The 23,150-nt window shown below is 36.1% G+C and overlaps 1 protein-coding gene across 1 annotated transcript in view; it reads right to left on the bottom strand.

Moving 5' to 3' along the window:
• Positions 1-10,022, bottom strand: part of PDE7B (phosphodiesterase 7B) — a 263,815-nt gene extending 253,793 nt beyond the window's left edge. The window contains exon 1 of the mRNA XM_036415211.2: positions 9,613-10,022. Coding sequence (XP_036271104.1) covers positions 9,613-9,633 — 21 coding nt within the window. The 5' untranslated portion in view covers positions 9,634-10,022. The remainder of the gene's footprint in view (positions 1-9,612) is intronic.
• Positions 10,023-23,150: the final 13,128 nt, after the last annotated feature.

Genomic DNA, 23,150 nt, shown 5'->3' with positions numbered 1-23,150 from the left:
GAAGCCAGATGTATGTAGCATTTATCTCTCTGCAGTTGACAGTTTTCAGTGATGATCTTAGCATTATGACATCTTACAAATAACACATTACCTTCCAAGACATTGCAGCTTTATAATTTGTTGTCTGCCTATATATTCCCACATATGTATTTGCATACACACACTTACATATATATGTAAATACATGGTTGGGCCATATGAAATTACTGATATTTGACTGAGGCTAAAAAATACTCATTTCAGTGACATGGCTTGATCTAATACTTATACTACTTACTTACTATGTCTATATCTATACCTATGTCTTTTTAAAAGTTTGTTTATTTATTTATTTATTTATTTATTTATTTATTTTAGAGAGAGAGAGTAGAAGGGAGGGGAAGAGACAGAGAGAGAGAGAAACATTAATGTGAAAGAGATACATCAATTGGTTGCCTCATGCACACATCCCAATTAGGGCCTGGAATTAAGCATGCAACCGAGGTACATGTCCTACATCAGAATCAAATCTGGCCAATGTTCTAACCAGGGAGCCAAACCAGCTAGGGCAACACCTATATCTATTTATGAGGACACATATATTGTAAGGCCGGAAAAACAGAATCATCTGATTATTTATCTGAGGCTCTCATAATAAAAATTTAAGCCAGCATACTTAAGGCTAAATTAAATAAGAGAAAATGTAAACTATTGGGTCTAAAATTCATTTCAGTTAAGCATGTGCAAGAATTCACTTGGATTACATACTGAACCCAGATGTGATACTGCCTGAGCACTATGGTCAGGCAGAGATACCATATCATATTATAATTCTGAGTGTCCATGACAGTGCCTACTAGCAATATTCTTTTAAAATTGTTTCCACTTATTGACTTGTCAGACCATTCTCTTGATAAAATATTGGCATCAAAAGGTGTGAAAATCAAAATATTTAACCACTAGCGTGATCAGAGACAAATGTTGGTATGGCCATGCTGGCATCAAGCAATGGAACAATGGTCCAGGACAAGGTCAAGAACTCAGAGGACTTTTAGCTATGTGAAACTTGAAACTCATCTTGGACACACTGAAAAATGTCTCCTAGCCTGAAGCCTTAACTCAGGCTATGACATCAGATTTCTTTGTAGATAGATGATAAAATTTTAGCCCATTTCAGTTAGAAAATAATTTAAGTCACCCTGCTTACTTTAGATTTTATGAATAAATTAAAGGCGGGTCAAAATTACCAGGTTTGTAAATTTTTTCTTAATTTAAATTCAACACATTAAATTAACTTAATAATTCACTTAGGGGTTTCTTTGTGCATTTTTCTAAAGAGGAAACACTAAATATTTGTTGTGTTAAAAACAAATACAACTTATGTACCTTTTTGTAAGCATCTGAAGAAGTGGCAAATAAAAACTGTAAATAACTGCTATTTAGTTACTCAATAGATTATAATAACTATTATTACTCTATACTGTGCTAAAGCGAAAAAATGTCTTATCAGTTTGAAAATGTATGGAGTAGCACATAAGTAAATTTAAGCCAAAACACTCAAGTATTAAGCCAAATTTTTAAATATTTTATTGATTTTTTACAGGAAGGAAGGGCCTCTAGTATATAAAAGCCTAAGTGACTGAACAACCAGTTGACTAGTTGTTATGACTTGCACTGACTACCAGGGAAAAGATGTTTAACACACAGGATTGGGGTACTTTCTGTTTGGATCAGGTATGCAGGGATTGGGCCTAAACCAGCTATCTGACATCCCTAAAGGGGTCCTCGATTGTAAAAGGGAGAAAGTCAGGCCAAGGGACCCTACTGGTACATGAATCCATGCACTAGGCCTCTAGTAACGTAATAATGTTCTATTTCTTGGCTTAGGTAATGGCTATACAGAGATTCACTTAAAATAAGTGAACCATTCTGTACACTTGTATATTGCATAGTTTTTGGTATGTGTGCTATAGTTTAATACCGGAAGTTAAAAATAAATTAAAAACTGTATTTCTCTTAAATGTTTAAAGCACCCAATAGCACTATACACAAAGCAATTATAACTCTATGAAATACTTTTTATAACTTGTAAGCAAATAATACCAGTTGATATAACATGATGCTTACTATCTTTCACACACAGTTCTAAGCACTTCACAAATAAAACCCATTTATCTTACAATCTTATGAGACAGATATATAAGCATCTTCATCTTACAAATAAGTAGAGTGAGGCCCAGAAAGATTAAGCAACTTACTCAGGACCATAGAGCTGATAAGTGAACCACAACAAAGGGTGCCAGGTTCTACTGTTCACCATTACGCTATACTGTCTCTCAGAGCAAAACTCAAGTTTAAGGTGTCAGATTCATCCATTGTAAATGAATTTAAAATGAAAAAATGCTGGCCCTAACCGGTTAGGTTCAGTGGATAAAGCATCGGCCTGCGGACTCAGGGGTCCCAGGTTTGATTTTGGTCAAGAGCATATACCTTAATTGAGGGCACATCCCCAGTGGGGAGTTTGCAGGAGGCAGCTGATCAATGTTTTTCTCTCATCGATGTTTCTAACTCTCTATCCCTCTCCCTTCCTCCCTGTAAAAAATCAATAAAATATATTTTACAAATAAATAAAATAAAGAAATAATGTTGTTCCTCTATGTATTAGAACATCCTGTGTATACATATCAAGTAGATTGCTTTAACATTTTGAAACAGTTATTTTAATATTTTATATAAATGTAAATTAAAAGCATATTTTTCTAACTCATGTTTAGAGTAATTAAAGATGAATTATAAACATAAAGTATTTTAAACATATAGCAACAATAAAAATGTAGTGGAAAATGCTGAGGTTGAATAATAATTTTATGAGCTGTAACTTCAATAAATCTCAATTTCTTGCTATTAAAATGGGCATAACCTATCCTGTCCTAACAGAATGTTCTGAGAATGAAGTGACCTGACATTTGTGCTATGCACTAAGTAATTAATTACATCTGAAAGCCAATCTATCTGTATAGTAAGTCCTAGAAACTTTAGAAAGGTAAAGTACCTCACTTTAAATACACATTTTACAGACTTGGAAGTAAAAAATGCAAAATAATTCGTGAAAGTATTACTCTTGATAAGACTAGCATCTGGAACTTGAATCCAGGGCTCTAGGCTCCAAGTTCAGTGCTCTTTGAAAAGTGTTTGATCCTCATTCTTTAAAGGAGACATATTTTAAATAGGCTATGTTCTCGAACTCGTTTTTGTTTTTATTTTTGATGTGAATACCACATAAAAAGCTTTTATATACATTTGTGTGTTTTTTTTATAAACATTTGGTTTTTATTTTTGACAGGAATATCACATAAAAAGCTCTCATATACATTTGTCTCCAAGTCTAAGAAGGATCTTGCCCTTAATTTCTCTCTAATGCACCCACACATGGGCAGCTGGTTAGTTAAAAATATTGGAGTAGAACAATATTTATCAATTATTTTATTTATATCACTGCATTATTTGAAAATGACTAATAATTTTTAATAATAAAAAATTTTATAAAGAAAAGTTTAGAATATTAGTTCTGGTCACATAAAACTGCTATTACACAAATTTCTATTTGATGTTTAACTCTTTTGTTTTATTTTAACTTAAAGATTATTCCTTACTCCAGACACACTAATAAAGGTCTAGAAAAATAGAAAATAAAAATTACTAGCTACCTAAAATGAATAATACTTATATTTTCCAAATGAAAGTGAAAACTAAATTGAAAAAAGCTTCATTTAATTGAAAAAGCAAGAACACTAGCTTCAAAGACATGGAAAAAATACTGCATTTCAATCACATGGAAAACACATTTTTCATAAATGTAATGACCTTTTCTAAATCAAGGCATTCTTTAGACCTTGGTATTACTGCAGCATCTCCCTTTATGAAAATGCATCCACACTTTTGTGAATGACTGAGTTCTTTCATCTGACTGGACACAGCTGGCAAGTGGCATAATGAGAAGGGGAAATGAAAGTTTTTTTCTTTTCCCTCCTGGAAAACCAAGAGATGTATAAATCATATTCAAACTGAAGCATTAGCTGTTTGTATTGTCACACAACGACCCATCTTAATACAAATAGTGAATAGTACATTTTAGTCTTGAAAGTCTATCTGTGAGGTATGATTTCCTTGATGTTATTTGCATAATTTAAGTTTTTACGTATTTCATTAATTAAAAATTAAACCAAACTCACCAATTTTTAAATAGCAAATTCAGTTAAAATGTTTAAACCAATAAGATAATAATATTCAGTTTATGGGGAAATATCTCAACTAGTTAGGCATGCAATAGGCCCAAAGTTTTAGACACACAAAAGTAGAAAGGAACTTGGGAGTTTGACTGAGCCTCTCATTTTGCACACGAGCAGAGTGATGACTGGCCCAGAGTTACTCACGCAGGGGTGATGGATGGGCTCACTATCTCCTCACTTTCAAGACTCTCAGTGCTCCCTAGCTGTATGGAAGGCACAGGGGAGAATTTCCATGGAATTGAAGGAAGTTGCTAATGAAGCAATATGAAACCAAAATAGACCTCTTTCTTCTTTTACTTTCCAACTTTTCTCTCAACTTTACATAGCACACAATAATAAATATCTGTAAATTTTCTCCATTGTATATGTACCAATTTCATGAGGATAAGATGTGAACAATTCTAAAGTATATTCATGTAAAGGAGGTCTTTCCCTATCCCATACTCAACCTTCTCCACCCAGATTTAAGTTCTTTTATTTGAATTTCCAGAAATTTTCTCAGTGTGTATGAGTATGTATATGCAGTTATACAAATGTTATTGTAGCCTTTTATTCACTTACTACATCTTGAAAATAAATCCAGTTTTGTGCATGTAGATCTACCTCATTTTAAAAATAACTATGTAGAATTCAATTGTATTGATTTAAAATAATGTATTCAACAATTCATCTACTGTTGGGTTCAGGTAGTTTCTGAAAATTTATATTATAAACCAGTGCAAAAACAAATATAATTTGATATTTCTTAGATTAAAAGTTACTATGGTCAAATAGTATGTAAAAAATTGACAACTTGGCATCTTTAGATATCAACTTTTGACCCATTCAGGCATATCTTAACCTCCTCAAGTCTATACCTGTACCCAGGGGAACACTGCTCCCCCAAACTAGCCTTGGACTCCACTGCCCACCCTTCAGTATATTTACATCATGTGTAATCTTCTTTTTTTCCATCAGAGTCCTGTTTTTGTGTGTCTGAGCAGTGGGCAGGTAAAGATGATTTTCCTCATATAGGAAATATATTTCACATATTTCTTATTTATAAGTTAATTATGACAATGTAAAACACAAAAAGGTATTAATAAGAATACAATTTGAGCAGCACTTTCAATAAAAAATTTATGCAAATTTATCAACCACTAGAAAGGAAAAACTAAAACAAACATTACTCCAAATTTCAAAAAAGTAAACTCCATCGAAATCTCATTATCTATCTTAAATTTTTTCATCTTCTCCTTATCAAAAACAAAAACAAAAACAAAAAATACCACAAAACAAACAAAATAACGAAAAGAAGAAGAGAGGAATAGAAGAAGGAAGGACAAACTTTCCTTACTGCTATATTGGCTGAGGTTATTGTTTTCATACTTCTATACTATGTGCAAATACAGTAAATGTATAAAGCATTTAAATTTTCAAATATTGGGGTATTTATACATTAGAATATCTAGAATTAAATATTGACTTTTAGGTTTACCCCAAACTACATTGTTCTCTATTCTCCATGTTACGTATAAACAGGAAATACCAGCAGGAATGTTTTGGTCTAAGTAGGATTTGGGTAACTGAATTGCATCAGATCCCACCACTAAGATGAGGCAGCAACTCTGTACCATCAGGTCGAGGTCTCAGAATGGATATTCAATGGATGACCAATGCATCAATATTTTGTCTTCTGAGGATCACTCCAATTAACTTATCAACATGTTTTCAGTTATTTTCTAAAGACACCAGAATTAGAGTTGAAGAGATATGAATGAAATAATATAGAAAACCTAGGATTGGCACTTAGGAAGAATACACTTGTGTAGCATTTAAGTCCTTAGCAACAATGAACACAGAACATGTCCCTTCAACATCTGAGGGAAGTGTCACCACCAGAGAGAAGCACATTAGCCTCACAAGAGAGCACTGGGGCAAGAACAGGTGAATTTCATTGGGGAGCAATAGTCCTTCTGGGGAGAAATTCCAAAAACCCAGGGCCTTGTTTGGAAATGAGCATATTTTGGAGGTGAAAATATGAAAATTTGGACAGTAAAGGTAGACTATACAGAAAAGTGGTAGAAATAAAGGATGGGAGAGGTGGCAGGAAAAGAACAAATTAATGCTAATATGTCCACATGAATCTTGCCAGGGTAAAGCACAAAAATTAGAGAGGATAAAGGCCTCCTAGAAGTATTGGACCAGTATTTATATTAAAGATAAGGGAACAGAGGGCTCCAGAGTTTAAGAAATTTGCTTTAATTCACACATGACATCTTTGGAAGTTCTGAGCCACTGTGTGAGATTTCCTGACATTGCGGGTATTTCCCAGAACACCACATTGTATCTTCCCCCCAAATTTCTGTATCAACCATTTTTAAATATTGTTTGTTTCTCAAGTATACAACATTTCAGGAATCAAAGATGGAATGTTGACAAAGCTGCCTGGGATGCATGTAGAAGCCATTGGTATGGACCCATGGCCACCCCAGTGTGAATGATGGATGTGCTCTTCAAGGCACATTCTTAGATGAAACGAGGATATCACCATGGGAGGCACTGATAGAGAGGCGCTCATCACAGTTCCAAAAGCCAAGTCCCTTCTTTCTCAGCCCAATGTGTCTCCTAGAAGAGAGAGTCCTACCTATCTGTCGACTTTTATGGGATACCTGAGCTAAATTCATAGGGCAGTGGGTTCTAATTTCTGTACATTGAAGGTATCCCAATAAGTTACTCCCCAAAAGCCATTGTGAGTGGAACCACTTAGAATAACTGTTAGCTTTTACATTTCTAAGTTCTGAAGTCTGTTCTGATTTTTAATTTTGACAGTTTTCATTAGTATAATAAATAAGCCTTTTTAGTCTTGTTTGGTATTAATTTACCACATAATAAATTTCTTCTAACACTATGTTCTGTGAGTCAACAAGCAGCTTCCCCTGTGATGTGAGCCTGGCTAAGAACAGGTCAGACTTTGGAAGATTAATTACTCGGCAGAGACATTTTTCATATGGTACATTACCCTCTTGAGAAACCTTGGTCATTGTACTTTTGCATCTGTTTGGAGTAAGATGTGTTTTGGCTGAACACAACAATGGGAATGCCCTCCTTTGTACCACTGATATATTGATTTCTAGATTACATTTTAGGCTGAATTAACACCAAAAACATTTTTCAAAGACAGTTGAAAATGCCATATTTGAAAATAATTTCAATAACTTACAATATGTAAAGCATAGCAAATTCTCAGCAAACATTTTAACTAGGTATTAATGAGAGCTGACAATGGGTAGCTTTGTGCTGAACACCATATAAGGCATTAAAAGAGGTACTGGTGCAATTAGTTTCCCTAAAATGATGTCTGTTCCTGATACAACTTGAATTTTCTACTCTTGCCCTAAGTAATTTAATTCCAAAAAGAGTTTCTCTCAACTAATTTGCTGACCTATAGTCATCACTGATTTTTTAAGTTTACTGATTTTTAGAGAGAGGAAGGAAGAAGAGAGAAACATGGGTGTGAGGATAACATTGAGCCTCTTGTATGCCCCCAACTGGGAATAAAGCTGAAACCCGGGTATATGCCCTGTGTGGGAATCAAACCAGCAACCCTTGAGTGCAGGGGCCGATGCCCAACCAACTGAGCCATACTGGTCAGGGCACTACTGATTTTTGTCTCATGTTGTTCAACTGAGTCAGTGCACTCTGAAATGGGTCAGCTTCCAGTGATAGGTAAAAATCCTTGTAAAGAGGATATAGCCTTTGAAATTGCAATTAGTTAACTCAGGGCTTCTGCTTGAGACAAAAAGCAACTTCATTTTAGCCGAGAAAATGTCAATCAAGTCTTTCCTGACACCCGTCTTTGTTTCACCAGCCAGTAATAAAAGATAAAGCAGAGGAAATGGAGGAGCTGCGTTAGACATTTGCAACACATAAAGTCCTTGTTTTCCCACTAGGCGCTGCAGAAAGGCAATTGTCCATTCACAGCACATCCTCTGCATTTCAGAGCTAATATTTTTGCAGTTCTCAACTTGGTACATTACAGTCAGATGCAGTTAATCTTGTTAACCCTTTGAAATGCACTGTGCATGTGATACCCTGTTTAATATCACTGCTAACACGATCCTGTGTTCAAAATTTCAATATTGAGAACAGAAACCCTTTTAAAAAAACAAAAAACAAAAACAAACAAACAAACAAACAAAAAACAAGCAAGAAATTTTGAAACAGAGTAATGGTTTCACATAATCCTGTCTTACGTGCTATTGCATAACTTTGAGCAGGGTAATAAGTTAAATTCATGTTAACCATCTATTACTTGAATTGCTTTAACAAAAACTGACTTTGCAAAGGAATGCTTTCTAGCAGGGTTTCCCCTCAACACATAATAGTAACGCACTAGTGAAAACAACATCAGCCCTGGGTTTCATCGCCCTGCTTCCTGCAGCATTTAAAGTGTTTACTGTATATGCGTGCATATGCCTGCCTTCCGGTGCAGAGATTCACTCCAACGTATTAACAGTCAGCCTGGCGACAGACGATTAATTAGGATTCAGACTCAATCACTTAAGTCCCCAATTAAAAACCTCACTCTGATTTCAACTATTATAAAAAAAAGATAATTAGAAGATTTGTAGTGCTAATAAAGAAGCTTTTATTTTCCTTTTTAAATAAGAAGACTTAAATCACTGGTCATATAACTCAGTGCCTGCAACTGCCCTACTGACTTCTACATCCAGAACATTTTTTTTAAAAAGCAACAAGGTGGTAAAGTCCATTTTCCTCAAGAATTCATTTTTCTGACACGCCTTCTAGAGATTTTTCTACCTTCAGTCTCATTACCAGTTTCTTCTTCTCTCCCTAATTTCTTCATCTTGAAGTATGCTATCAACCAACATAACCAACTCGAGAGAAACACTGATTTGCTTTTTTCCTCTTCCGTAAGCTCCACCAATCTCTTTACCAATATTTTCCAATCCTGTCCCACCAAAAAGAAAAATGACCCAATACTAAGATTTACATTGGAAAGAAATATTGCATTCATTAAAAAAAAAAAAAAAGAAAAAAGAAAGAAAAGAAAAGAAAGAAAGAAAAAGAAAGCAGTCCTCCTCAGTGGGGACTCAAAGTACAGTGAAAATATCTGAGTCTCTCATCAGACTGGATGGAATGAAACAGTTAATTCAGGCTAAGTGATAATGTTCAGTCAGTTCGCCTAGAAAAAGGAAGGAAATTCAAAAGCTGACTGCTACAGTAACAATTACAGACCAAAAAGCACATATGTACAGGTTCACTTTAAAACTCCTGCCATCTCTCTGTGGTTCCGTTCTCTAAGAAAAAGGAGCTTGCTGCTTAAATTTGTTGTACCTACCTCAACCATTAAACAAGACATTTAACCATAGTGGCAGTTCTGTGACCTTTGAATGCCGTGAAATCTCTGACCGGTGCTGCTTGTTCATGAAGACTTGTGCTGCAGAATCCAGCAACTTCATCCAGGATTAGGAATATAATTAAGTAAAAAAAAAAAAGAAAAAGAAAAAAAGAAAAAAAAAAGAAAGGAACACAGAAAGCACACAGAGAGATCGAGAAGGAAGGTGGAAAGAGAGATTCTCTCTGGGTGAGTACACCACTGTTCTCCCAGACAAGTGCTGGGACAGAGCCGAGCCTGCTGCAGTGCCCAGACCCACCGACTGGCTGGGGAACAGGCAGCCGGCCTGCGAGGCAGGGAGGTGCTGTCAGTTGCCACAGGCAAGGAAAGGCAGAGACCAATCGGCTTCCACTCTGGCAGCTTACTGGAGTGGAGCCTTTTCTGTTTATGTTTCCTCATTTCAAGAGTGACGTCAAAGGGTTTAGTTTTTCCTCTGCATGTGCTATTAATTTTAAAGTCCTGTACTATGGGGAGAATGTGTATGTGCCTGTGGTTAGCCGGGGCACCCCAATCTCAGGAGAACCCAAGAAACATTTTCTATATTCAGGAATACATTTTAAAAATATTAAATGCCTTGGGATGAAGTGTAACAAAAACACAGAAATATAAAAAATAAAAATAAAAGACTCAAAACCTCCTGAGCTAAACAATAGCAGCAACATTTATATTTATTTTTTTCCAAATGTGAGTGTATGTAAATATGCCCACGTCACAGCTGTTGTTTATTCTGAACTAATTCATTTTTAACCTTATCTAAAAAAATGAGGTGTTGCTTAATCTTTATAGCCCTGAATGCAGAATTGCACAAATGAGCTGGTGAACAATATTATGTGGTGAAAATAGAAATCGTGTTTATGCTGCTGCTGATCTCTGTCGTTCCTCCAGTTTATGTGGTGAAGCATCAGGATTATTCATGCTGGGGAGATCCCTCCTGCACTCCCCACAGGGAGTCATTCAGGAAGCAGAGCACGATGATGCCATACAGGAACGCCCAGGATAGCAGCATGTTCTCCCCAAGTGTGTGAAGGTACAGTTATTTAAGGATATTTTCTCTACCAGGGGGCCCCAGCTTATCCCTTCTTTTTCTTCCCACTCTGGAAAAGCTCACTGGTGGCCATCTGTTGTTTCTGCCTCCCCCTTTGCCTCCCCCTTCTCTCCCACCCCATTCTGTTAATAAAACCTCTTTTTTTTTCTTTTTTCTTTTGGAAACTTTCCTTCCTCTCTATGGATTGCATAGACTTCTCCACAACCCCCACCTCCCACAGCAGAACGCTAAGGGGCATGTGATTCATACTGGCCAACCAGATTTCTCCATTGCTGTACACATACAATGCTTTAGGCATAGTAGGCACAACACTAAAGAAGTCCAGAGTCCCTTTTTAAATATTAATATTGATTATTGGATAAAAAAGGTATTTATATCTCTCTAAGATCTTATGTGCTGGGTTAAGCAAGCCTGTAGTGGTGGGAGTTCATCATGATGTTGAAGACACAGTAGTGAACAGATACTATCTGCTTTCATGCAGTTAATATTTTGGGTAGTGGGGAGGATGGGCAATAAAAAGTAAGTAGATGTATAATGTTAGTTGGTAATAAGGGCTTCAAAATAAAAATAAAAATACTAAAAAAAACAGCACAGAGTTGATTATGTGTGTGTGTTTGTGTGTTGGCATAAGTGTGTGTTTGCTGTTTTAGGTATGATGATCAGAGAAGTACTCTGATAAAGGAACTTTGAGCAGACGCCTGAAGTGAAGCAAGTTATGTGAATTCCAGAGAGAGAGAGAAGCATAAAACCTATCACAGGTGAGTGCTTGGCATTTTCAAAGAATAATAAGGGACATAGAGTAGCGGGAAGAGAATGAGCAAAGGGAAGAAATGGATTTAGGGAGGTATGTCTGGGACACTCTTAGGAAGTATTTTATTGGCTGTACATAAAGGCTTTAGACTTTATACTGAGATGAAAAACCTGTTAGAGTATTTTTGAACCCTGAAATACCTATGATCTGAAGGAATTTCTTCTCTCTTCTGTGTGGAAAATAGACTCTAGGGCAATAAGAGTAAAAGCAGGGAGACCAATAATGAGGACATTGCAATAATGATTTGAACTTGGGTGAAAGCAGTGGAGAAGAAGGTAAGAGGGCCAGATTCTGGTGGTGTGTGTGTGTGTGTGTGTGTGTGTGTGTGTGTAGAATTGGCAGGATTTCAAGATGTAGGCTGTGAGAAACTCTGATTCTTCTGGCAAGAGACCATAACAGTAAATTTAAAATGTATATAGGATATTTAATAATGATAATATTGTGGAGGAAAAAGTAACACAGGGAAGTATGAATGATAAGATTGGAGTTTACAAATTGAAATTGAGTATGAGGGAAAGTTTCACTGAGAAGGTGATAAGTGAACAAGACTTGAAGGTGATGAGGAAAGAAGTAAAGCAGAGCATCACAGGCTGATCATCAAGAACATCACGTGCAAAGGCTCTGAGGTGGGAGTGACTGGCAAGTAGTAGGAGATGGGAGTGGGTCTAGAGGCACAGCTCATGTAGGGCATTTACTTTGGAAGAAATAGCATTTAAGCAGAGGAGTGAGGTGATCTGACTCACATTTTAACAGGATCACTGTGTAGAAGTAGGAGTGGAAGAAGGGGGCCTACTAAAAGGTGTATTGCAGTAAAACAAGTCAGAGATCACAGTGGTGTTGACAAGGTTTCGGTGGAGGTGGTTAGAAGTGAGTAACTTCTTATTATATTTTGGTGTTAGAAACAATAGGATTTGTTAAGAGGATTGGATGCTAGGTATAAAGGAGGAAGATTAGTGAGAGGAACCAATAATATTTCCAAAATTTGGGGTTCCATCAAACAAAGAATAGAACTGACATTGACCAAGAGACAGTAGGAAGAACAGGTTTTAAGGGGAAAATGAAAAGTTCAACAGTGAACATGTTACCTTTGCCTAGATATGGAGATATTGAGTAGGCAGTTGAATATATAAGCCTGGAGTTCAAGGGAGAGTTTTGGATTATAGATATAAGTTTGGAAGTCATTGTATATACATGGTATTTAAGTACATGAGACTAGATAGAATATCGAAGAGGTGAGTACAGATGGAAAAGCTGCAGGCAGTCCAAGATTAAATACTGAGGGTTACGAGGGGAAAAAATAGTGAAGGAGACTGAGAGCCTTCAAAAGATAAGAAATTTTTAATGACCAACTTTGTAAAATGACTTTTGAATTTAGAATATGCAATCATTCATGTCCTTGTCAAAACTGTGTTTGTACAGTAGAAAGAGTGAAAAATCAACTGAGAATGAAAGGAAAAGAATTGGTAACAGTATAGGCAATTCTTTCAAGGTGTTTTCCCCCAAGATAGCAGAGAAAGGGGCTATTATTTGGAAGGGAGAGTGGAGTCTAAGGAACATTTTGAACATGGAAGAAATATCAGCATTTTGTATGCAGATAAAAACAATCCAGTCAGAGGAATAATTAGTGATGCAGAAGAGAGAAGGGAGAATTGTTGGACCACAAATGGAGTGTCTGGTAGGTAGAATGGCCTTCTAAAGATGTCCACAGCTCTAATATCTAGAATCTGTGAGTATATTATGTGACACAGAAAAAAGGGAATTAGCAGATACAATTATAGTTATGATTCTTAAATGGCGGGGGATTGTCCTGGATTATCTGGATGTGTTCAATCTAATCATATGAGCCTTAAAAGCAGAGAACTTTCTGGAAGTTCTCTGGAAGCAGGAGAAAGATGCAACAGTATTAAAAGTTAGAGAAATTCCAAATATCAAAAGTATGCCACATACTGCTTCTGTTTCTGAAATGTAAAATCCATGGGCAAGGACCTGAGAGAGGCCTCTGGTAGCTAAGGGCTGCCCTAAGCCAGAAAGAAAACAGGCACCTTAGTCCTACAGCTGCAAGGAAGTGGATTCTGCCAACAACCTGAATGAACTTGGAAATGGATTCTTCCCCAGAGCCTCGAGAAAGGAATACAGCCCTGCTGACACCTTGCTTTCAGTCTTGTAAGACTCTAAGCAGAGTGTCTAGCCAAGCCCACCTACAGATTCATGAACTAATAAAGTTTGTGTTAATTTATGACAGCAGTAATGATGGAACAGTACCATAGAGGGATTGGCTCTAGAAAGAAGCATGGATGATTCATCCATTGAGCACACAAGAGAAGGCAGAGTAAATTGTAGAGATATTATGAGGTGGGTTTTGATGATGGTACAGGATTGTGGAAGTCCTCTGTGGCTTCTAATTTCTCAGTGAAATAAAAATTAGGAATATTGGCTAAAAGAAAAGATATGAGAAATAGTAGAAGTATGAGGAGAGAAGATGTGAAATTGGCATTTAGGACAGTAAAGAGCAGGATTATCAGAGAAGTATGATGGCCAAAAGCACCAAGGACCTATTTGAATTTCATCATCATGAATTAAAGTGATACCAGACAGCAGCATGTTACCTCTCTAGTATTAATGAGGCATCCAAATAGGAATGTCATCTGGGCAATTGGGATACAATTCTGGCAAACCATGGGTAGATGAAATGATATTGAAAGTCATGGGAGGGCATGAAATCACTTGGGAAATGAGAATAGACTCAAGATCTAAATTTTGGACTCTGGAATCTTCCAATGTTCAGATGTTGGGAAAATCAGGATGATCCAGAAAGGGAGACAAAAAAAGAGTAACCACAGAGAGAGATGCATAACCAAGATGGTAGTCTCTTAGAAGTCACGTTCCAATATCAGTGCTCTGAACTGAATTGCATTTCTTTAATTCTTATGTTGATGCCATAATGAGGTAATTAAGATTAAATGAGGTTTTAAAGGTAGGATCCTAACCTGATAGATCTTGTGCTCTTCCAAGAAGAGATATCAGGGCTATCTCCATAATGTGAGGATATAGCCAAAATGTGACTTTTTTAAAAATTAAAATATATTTTTATTTATTTCAGAAAGGAAAGGAAAGGGAGAGAGAGATAGAAACATCAATGGTGAAAGAGAATCATTGATTGGCTGCCTCCTGCATGCCCCACACTGGGATCAAGCCTACAACCCGGGCATATGCCCTGACCAGGAATCAAACCAGTGACCTCTTGGTTCCTGGATCTATGCTCAACCACTGAGCCACACCCGGCTGGGCCAAAAGGTGACTTTACAAGCCAGAAAGAGAGCTCTCACCAGACACCCACTCAGCTGACACTTTTATCTCAGACTTCTAGTCTCTAGAAATGTGAGAAAATAATTTATATTGTTTAAATACCAGACATTCTGATAGGTAGCTTAAGTGAATAAATATAGTCAGTTATGTGAGTCAATTGATTCCCTTTATTGTGTGTGGTCATTTAAGTTGACTTTCTGTTACTTATACAGTGTCTATATTTCCTAGAGGTGACTGTGAACTCTCCTCTCCCTGATATAAAACCTTACCACTTGCAACTTGAAAAAACTTTAAGGATAGATGTATATCTACATCTATATCTATATCTATGTAATCATTTCCACAATACTCAGTAATTTTCATCTAATAAGACTTTGAAATACTAACTGGTTTTCTGAGGCAGCATTACTTAATGCATTCATTGGAGTGTTCTTTGAAAAAGAACATTTGAAGAGACCACATTTTCTGTAATTTATTAGTTATAAAAATAATCTAAAAGAAACCATCTTATTTCAGCCTTTTCATTTTCTTCCCAAATCCTCCTCTTAAATAGCCCATGACTCATGGAAATGACCACTCCTAGTCATTTTCTTTCCTTTACGATTCAACTCTCTATTTTCTCTATTAATGGAATAGATGATATGATTCTTTTCTGCATATTTAGAAAGATAAACTTTCTAGTGACCTTTCAGATATTGAATTTGTTTAATAAATACTGAGTATAAGTGGCATATGTTTAAAATACTATTGATAAAGATCAGTAAGATGTAATCTCTTCTTTTAAGTGTTATATGCTCATTTTCAAGTATAAACCACATGTTCGAATAATAGTAATACAAGGAAAGATGCAACAAGTACCTGAAAGTGGAAAAGATACAATATAAATTCAAAGAAAGGCAAGGTTACTTCCACAAGGAGAAATTTGGTAAGGCTTTGCATAAGGTTGGAGATTTCATTTGTCTTAAGCCAGGAAAACATATGCTATTTGAGAGACTGACCTGTAGGTTAAGTTTAATGGGAGTATAGGATATAGAAAAGGAATGCTATGTATGACCTCAACATGACAGATTAGTACAAAATTATACAAAATTAAATACTGAATTTGAACTTTACTTATTAAGAAATGAGAGATTATTAAAGGATTGTGCGTTAGGGAATTTAAATAGCAGTAGTGTATTGTTATTAGCAAAATGGTCTGAATATAGACTATTAATCATGTGATTAGAATACAATAGAATGAGTAATATAATGGAAAATTCAGGGTAATTTGGGAGAGAAATCAACATCGTATCTTTAACTCAATAAAGGCTCCTTCCTGAAGACAGTGACTACTGAGATGAGGTTGTCAGAAGTACTCTGACAAAAAGAAGGGATACCTTAGATGAGTAGGAGATACTTCAATAAAAGGTGGGACTAGAGGGATGCAAAAGTGTTGCATACCATGGTGATAATACTGACAAGGACAGATAGATGAAAATGAGCATAATTCATTCCAGGGACCAAAGCAAGTTCAGTTTGGTTACAGTGATAAAGAATAAAATATGGGGCCTTTTAATCATATTAGGAAATTGGGACATTGTTCCAGGAGAAATGGGAATATATTGAAGAGTTTAAATAATAAAGAACATTATCAGCTGAAACCGGTTTGGCTCAATGGATAGAGCGTTGGCTTTGGGACTGAAGGGTCCCTGGTTCAATTCCGGTCAAGGGCATGTACCTTGGTTGCGGGCATATCCCCAGTAAGGGGTGTGCAAGAGGCAGCTGATCGATGATTCTTATCAATGTTTCTAACTCTCTATCTCTCTCCCTTTCTCTCTGTACAAAATCAATAAAATATATTTTAAAAAAATAATAAAGAACATTATCAAATTTGTTTTGAAATATTTAAAAATATTACTTTACAGTTGTGTGGAGGCCTGAAAAGGAAAGTCCAGAGACAGGAAAACCAGGAACAAAAGTATAGTGGCTTGGAATAAGCTGGTGGTAATGTGAAAAGAGAAGTATGAGCAGATTTGACAGTTGTTTAGGAAATGTCAATAGGATTTGATGACATATTGAAGGTGAAAATGAGAGATTTCTTTGTGAGAGGAGAATAAACATGAACAGTCAAGGATGACACTCAACTTGTATGCCACTTATTAAGTCTGGGGCAGGGGGAAGATGAGGAGTTCAGTTTTGAACTTAACATCAAAGAAGAAATGGATATGTTGTTATGAAACTGAGCTGAAAAATCTAGGCTGTATCAGTTTTGAGTACCAATATATTGGTAAAATAAGCCATATGAGCTGATGAGATCATTGAGGAAGTGTGCCTGGCATGAGAAGAGCAAACAGTCTGGGAAAAACCAAAAGGGACCCTAATATTTAAGGGATAGACAAAGAAAGAGAAGCCTATAAACTTATGGTACAGAGTGGCAACATAAGAATAAAAAAGAGAATATGGTGTCACAGAATCTAAGGAAAATTGTGTTTCAAGATGTACAATGCAGCCAGTAATGTCAAATTTGCTGAGAAGAAAACAGAACATCTTTTATAGATACTAAATAGCTAAAAAACTAAAACATTAGGGTGTTGGTGTAGGTGTAAATAAATAGAAAAATAAATCAATAGAATACACTAAAGTTTAAAAGTGAATCCATATGCAAACCAAAAGCTAGTATATGATAAAGGTGATGTTTTAAATGAATGGAGAAAAAATGAACAACTTAGTAAGTGATGTTGACACAAGGCTAGCAGCCATTTGCAAGATGCAACATCCAAGCAAGTTAAACTTAGATTCATTCCAAAGTCCATTTACAAATATAAACTTCAGTTAGATAAAAGTCTTAAACATAAAAAACCAAAACTACAAAATAGAAGGAAAAATACATGATTAGGTTATATGTGATCCCAAAGTAGAGAAGAAATTCCTTAAAAAGATACAAAACCAAAGGCCACAAAGAAAATTGATAAAGTATTTTACACCAAAATTATAGCCTTCTGTATGATCAAACACATTATAAATTAAGTAAAAACACAAGGGATAGATGGAAAGATATTTTAAACCTATATAAAATATGTAACATACATTATAACAAATAAATATTTACTACACATTACTATACATTAATAGATCTCCATCAGATTTATAAACAAGAGAACAGGGTCTGGTAAAAACACAAAGGAACACCAGTATTCAAGAGCAAAGCAAAGGAAGAGAAGCCTATAAAAATAGGGGAAAAGTGGCATTACCTATAAAGAGGGGGGAAATATTGCTGTGTCAAAGAATCCAAGAAAATTATGTTTTAAAAAAGGTAAAAGAGCCAGGGTTTCAAAATCCAGGAATGTTAGCACTTCTGAAAGGTAAGGCAGGTATAATTTCTAACATCCTTAGTGAGGTCTGAAGCAGCCATCATCCTCTCAGGCCCCCTCTCCTGGCAAAAGCCCCAAGCTCAGTGCTCGCCTCACCCTAGTCCTGGACCTGACCCTTCTGGAGCACGCCACCCTCCAAATTCTCTTTATCTATTTGCAATTTATGTCGATTGATGCACTGTTTTATATCAGCTTCTCCTTTTTGTTTCATTAGAACCCTATCTGCCAATCTGAATCCTTCTCCCTGTTGGCATATTAGCATAGTGATGCAGTGAAGTCACATATTAATGCCTTTGAAAATGGAATATTTACTTCTAAATAGGAAAGTTATTAGTAAGAATGAAGTAAATAACATTTTAAAATACTATGTGTCTACTATGAGCCAGAAGTCATATTCGCAGGAACAAAATATGTTAAGAATGAATTACTTAAAATTTGATGGGAGAGAAACATTGACCCTCCTACCAGATTTTTCTCCTATGTGTATAAAATGCTTGGCTATTCAAATTATTTTCTCTTTCCTTCTACCACTACTGTTCTTTCACCCAAACTGTTACCTAGATCAATAGATTATTTTGGAGACTGTGTCTCCAAAGGGCTCATGTAGCTCAGAAACAAGGTAAAAATATCAACTAGAAAGGACAATAGGGAAACAAAAAGCAAAAAAGTTCTAAACTCGGCCATTTAATGTTCATCATCAACCACTGTCCATCAGGGAAAATTTGCCAGTCCCAGTGCAGCTTTGGTCAAGTCCTTCCTCAAGGTCCCTGGTCTCTCCCTCAGCCTGATGGCACTGGGAGCCGCTTTCTGCAGCCCCACCCTCCCCAGCTCCACCCAGCTACCTGTGAACACACCTTCGTGAAGGCAGCCCCTTTACAGCATTTTCTTCCGCTCATTTCCACCCATTTTCTGGGTCCATTTTCTATTCCTTTGCTCCTTGCTGTCTAATGTAGGAGCTGTTATCATAGCATCAACAGATTTTTTGAAAATGCCTATTCTGGACATAGCAGTTATTTGATAATCTAATCTACTCTAAAGTTTTTATTATAGGAGAGGGGAAAAAAAGATTGTGTCATGACTCCTATAATTTAACCTAGAGATGTTATAGACTGAATTGTGTCCCCTCAGATTTATATGTTGAAGCCCTGACTCTCCAGTACCTCAGAAGGTGACTATATTTGAAGATAGGGCCTTTAAAGAGGTAATTAAGTTAAAATTAGGTCATAAGAATGGGACCCTAATCCAATAAGACTAGTGTTCTTTTAAAAAGAAAAGATTAGGACACAGATACAGAGAGAAAGAAATGTGAAGGAAGGAGAGAAGACATCTATCTATGAGCCAAAAACAGAGGCCACAGAATAAAAGCAACCCTGCTGACATCTTAATCTTGGACTCCTGGTCCCCAGAATTGTGAGGACATATATTTCTGTGGGTTAAGCCATCCTGTCTGCAGTGTTTTGTTATGGCAGTCTTAGCAAACTAATACATGCCAGCACATAGGTCCTCAGGCAAAAACTTTGGTGAAAGTTACTTCTTCAAAACACAAGAGGTAAAGCATCTTGAGTATTAATTATGCTGATTGTGTGTTTGTCTTCATTATATCAACATATATTTTCCCATATTTTATCTTTCATTTCTCTGATCAATTAAATTTTTTATATTGCTACAAGTTTTACTTTCCACAAGAAAGAAACTCAAAAGTCCTAATTTATTAAACATAAGCTAATAGTTACTTTCTTTGTTACTTTGTTATATCAGAATTCCTTTAAATAGCAATTACCCTGAATGCATTTAAAATAAAGACCCCATAGGTTTACTTTTTGTGCATTTAACAATATGCTTGAATTTTTGAGCTTTTATAAAAGTAATTAACATTAAGAAAATTATTTTTGCCAAAGTTCAACTACATAATAAAAATTAAAGTTTGATTATTAACTTTACAGGATTCCCCAAAATAGCAAGCTGCTTAAGGGCATTTAAAACATGAATTCCATTTAACAAAAGTTCAACTCACATGTATTTATTAGGAGTCTTCAAGTGAATAGAAAATTACCGTAGTTGTATTTTAGGGAAGCACACACATACCTTTCTTAAATATTTAGTAATGTACTCCCATTAAGGTAGTCAGTTTTATGATGTTTTCAGATCAAGTCTAATTAGCTGTGAAATGTGTTCCCAGCTCCTAGGACATTACCTGACATTTAGTAGGCCATCAATATTTAGCTGTTTAATGACTGAATTGATGAACAAATGAGATTGGAAGGAAAATTTGTATGTAAGTCAAAGGGTGTAATTCAAAGAAATTGAAAGGAAGTGCTTACAACAGCTTACCCAGTAAACCATGAGCAGCTCACAGTGCAGCCTGTGTGAACCCAGGGGAAAGAAATAGATACTTTACTGAATGATCAAGACATGAAGCTTTTGTTTTGTAGGAAGACAAAGATTTTGGTGGGCAGAGGCAGTAGAACCCATAATCCTCCTGGCATTAAAGAAGAGCTATAAGAAATTATGTCTCCCTGAAACCGGTTTGGCTCAGTGGATAGAGCGTCAGCCTACAGACTGAAAGGTCCTGGGTTCGATTCCGGTCAAGGGCATGTACCTTGGTTGCGGGCACATCCCCAGTAGGGGGTGTGCAAGAGGCAGCTGGTCGATGACTCTCTCATCGATGTTTCTTACTCTCTATCCCTCTCTCTTCCTTTCTGTAAAAAAAATCAATAAAATATATTAAAAAGAAAAAAAGAAAAAAAAAGAAATTATGTCTCAGGGAGGGTTACAAGCAGCATGAAACGCCACCTTTACATTTATTTTGGAGGCCTCAGAACAAGGGAACTAGCTACAAGACTGGTATAGTGTAGGTGTGGACAGGAAAATGAGAAGTAGGTAGCAAACCAGATATTCCCTGAGAAACATATCCCTGTTTTAAAGGAGGGGCCAATTTGTTCATATCAGGTCTCTTGTGTCAATGTCATTAAGTGATCTTAACCAATCCCTTAAGAAACAGAACAAGTGTGTGCGTCTTGGAATGTCATGACCTGGGAGATGACCAACTTCTAGTATTCTCAGATCCACCTAGATATGTTTAAGTCTATCCTACCTATACCTCAGAATTCCTCTGTAAAAGATCCCAGGGACACTCAATGATTTTCCTGTTTAGATTTATAATCACATTGTGGTGACATTGAACATTCATCTGAAGAGAGGGGGCAAGTGAAGATGCCTAAGTACAGTATGGATCTGCCATTGTTTATAACTGACATGGTACATAAAAATTTTTAAATGTTTAGTTAAATTATATTAAGTAAATCATATATAAAATTAATTTTATAACATGAAAACTATTTTAAATGCTTATGTAAATATACATGTATTTATGTGTGTGTGTATATATATGTGTGTGTGTGTGTGTCAACCCTCAAAAAATGTATACACACACTTTGAATGATTATGAAGGCAGTGTTTATTAAAATACATTTCATTTTCAAAATTGAGCTGTTAAAGTATATATACATTTATATACAGGGTGTGGCAAAAGTAGGTTTATAGTTGTTTGTATGGAAAACAATACAATAGTTAATTTTTAATAATACAAGAATATCTGTGTTTCACATACTGACAACTGAAAGCCTACTTTTGCCCCACCTTGTCTACAGTATTTCAAGTGCCTTTCAGATGGCACTTTCACCTTATTGAGGTCAATAAGAAAATATTTCTGATTCTCAGATTAAAGAATAGCTAGGGACATGTTTCAGCAAGAGACTAAAGGCATGGATGCATTTTTCTCTAGAGTGCTCAATATTTCTCCCTGTTATCTTCTGTGCCTGCCTGTGGCCATATTTTTCTGTGCTGCATGATCTTAAATTGATACTGACTTGACCATCTTCTCCATGTTTACTGAAGATGAACAGACTGACGAATGAATAAGCAGCAGGCGCTGGTAACTTTCTAATTAGTTAAAAGCTATAAAATTAATTCACCCAAATATATCATTTCCTGAGTCGGTTAAACTTTTAATTCTTTCATTTTCATTATTCTCTAGGCACCCAGGCTTATTCCTCAAGGGTACGCCATAACTCTCTCTCCCAATTCCACTGATTTGTTAAGAAAATAAAATTCTTTCTAGCTGGTCTCTCTATGACTTACCCTTGAGTGTGGGCAGAATTGCAGCCCAGTGAATTCATTTTATGACAAGGGATGCTTCTCCCCTAACTCTCACAATAATCTCTATGAACTTCCTGTTCCTTGTCATAACCTAAGTCAACTTCCTTGAATGGGGTCCTGTCTCCAGCTGTTCCTCAGTCTCTCTTCCTCTGAACGCCTTTTTCTTCTGGCAGTGACAGCTCTCTCTCCCCTGATTAGATCACTCTGCTATTGGGTGCTCCCTCCTCTCAGTTCTTCCCCTTTCCTCAGATTTGCCTTATTTCTGGTCACCAGCCTGTCAGGCTGTTATGATCTTGTTCCATTTGGGGGAATCCTTGTTTTCTTATTTATCATTCAATTATAAAGTAATTCTCACAGATATTTCATCTTACACTTGACAACATTTTGCGTTCTCTCAAAGCAGGGGGGAAATGTAAATTCCATGATAGGATCATTTTATCATATTTTTATAGGTAATATTGTGGATTTAGGAAAAGCCAGAATGCTAAATGTTGCCAAGATTCCTACATGGAAATAAATGGTTCTGTATTTATTGTTGTTTGTTGTATATTTGGTATCTTCATTGTGCAATCATGGTTTTCTGCATCTTATAGGTGTTCAATGAATTATTGAACACTTTTCACAAATGCGTTCCCTCTTGTCACTCCTAAATGTAGCATCAGATTAGATAGCTAGACTGTTGTATCTGCAGAGAATATGTAACCTTAGCATGCACTGCACTCGTCTCCATGGATACCAAATTTCTGTGAATGGCACTTAGAGTGATAAAAATCTATATGGGAGAAGCTAAATTTGGCACATTCTTTCAGTT

This window comes from Pipistrellus kuhlii, unplaced genomic scaffold (assembly GCF_014108245.1).
Source record: "Pipistrellus kuhlii isolate mPipKuh1 unplaced genomic scaffold, mPipKuh1.p scaffold_m20_p_5, whole genome shotgun sequence".
In the NCBI taxonomy this organism is placed as follows: domain Eukaryota; kingdom Metazoa; phylum Chordata; class Mammalia; order Chiroptera; family Vespertilionidae; genus Pipistrellus; species Pipistrellus kuhlii.
This window is presented reverse-complemented; position numbering and strand designations above follow the sequence as displayed.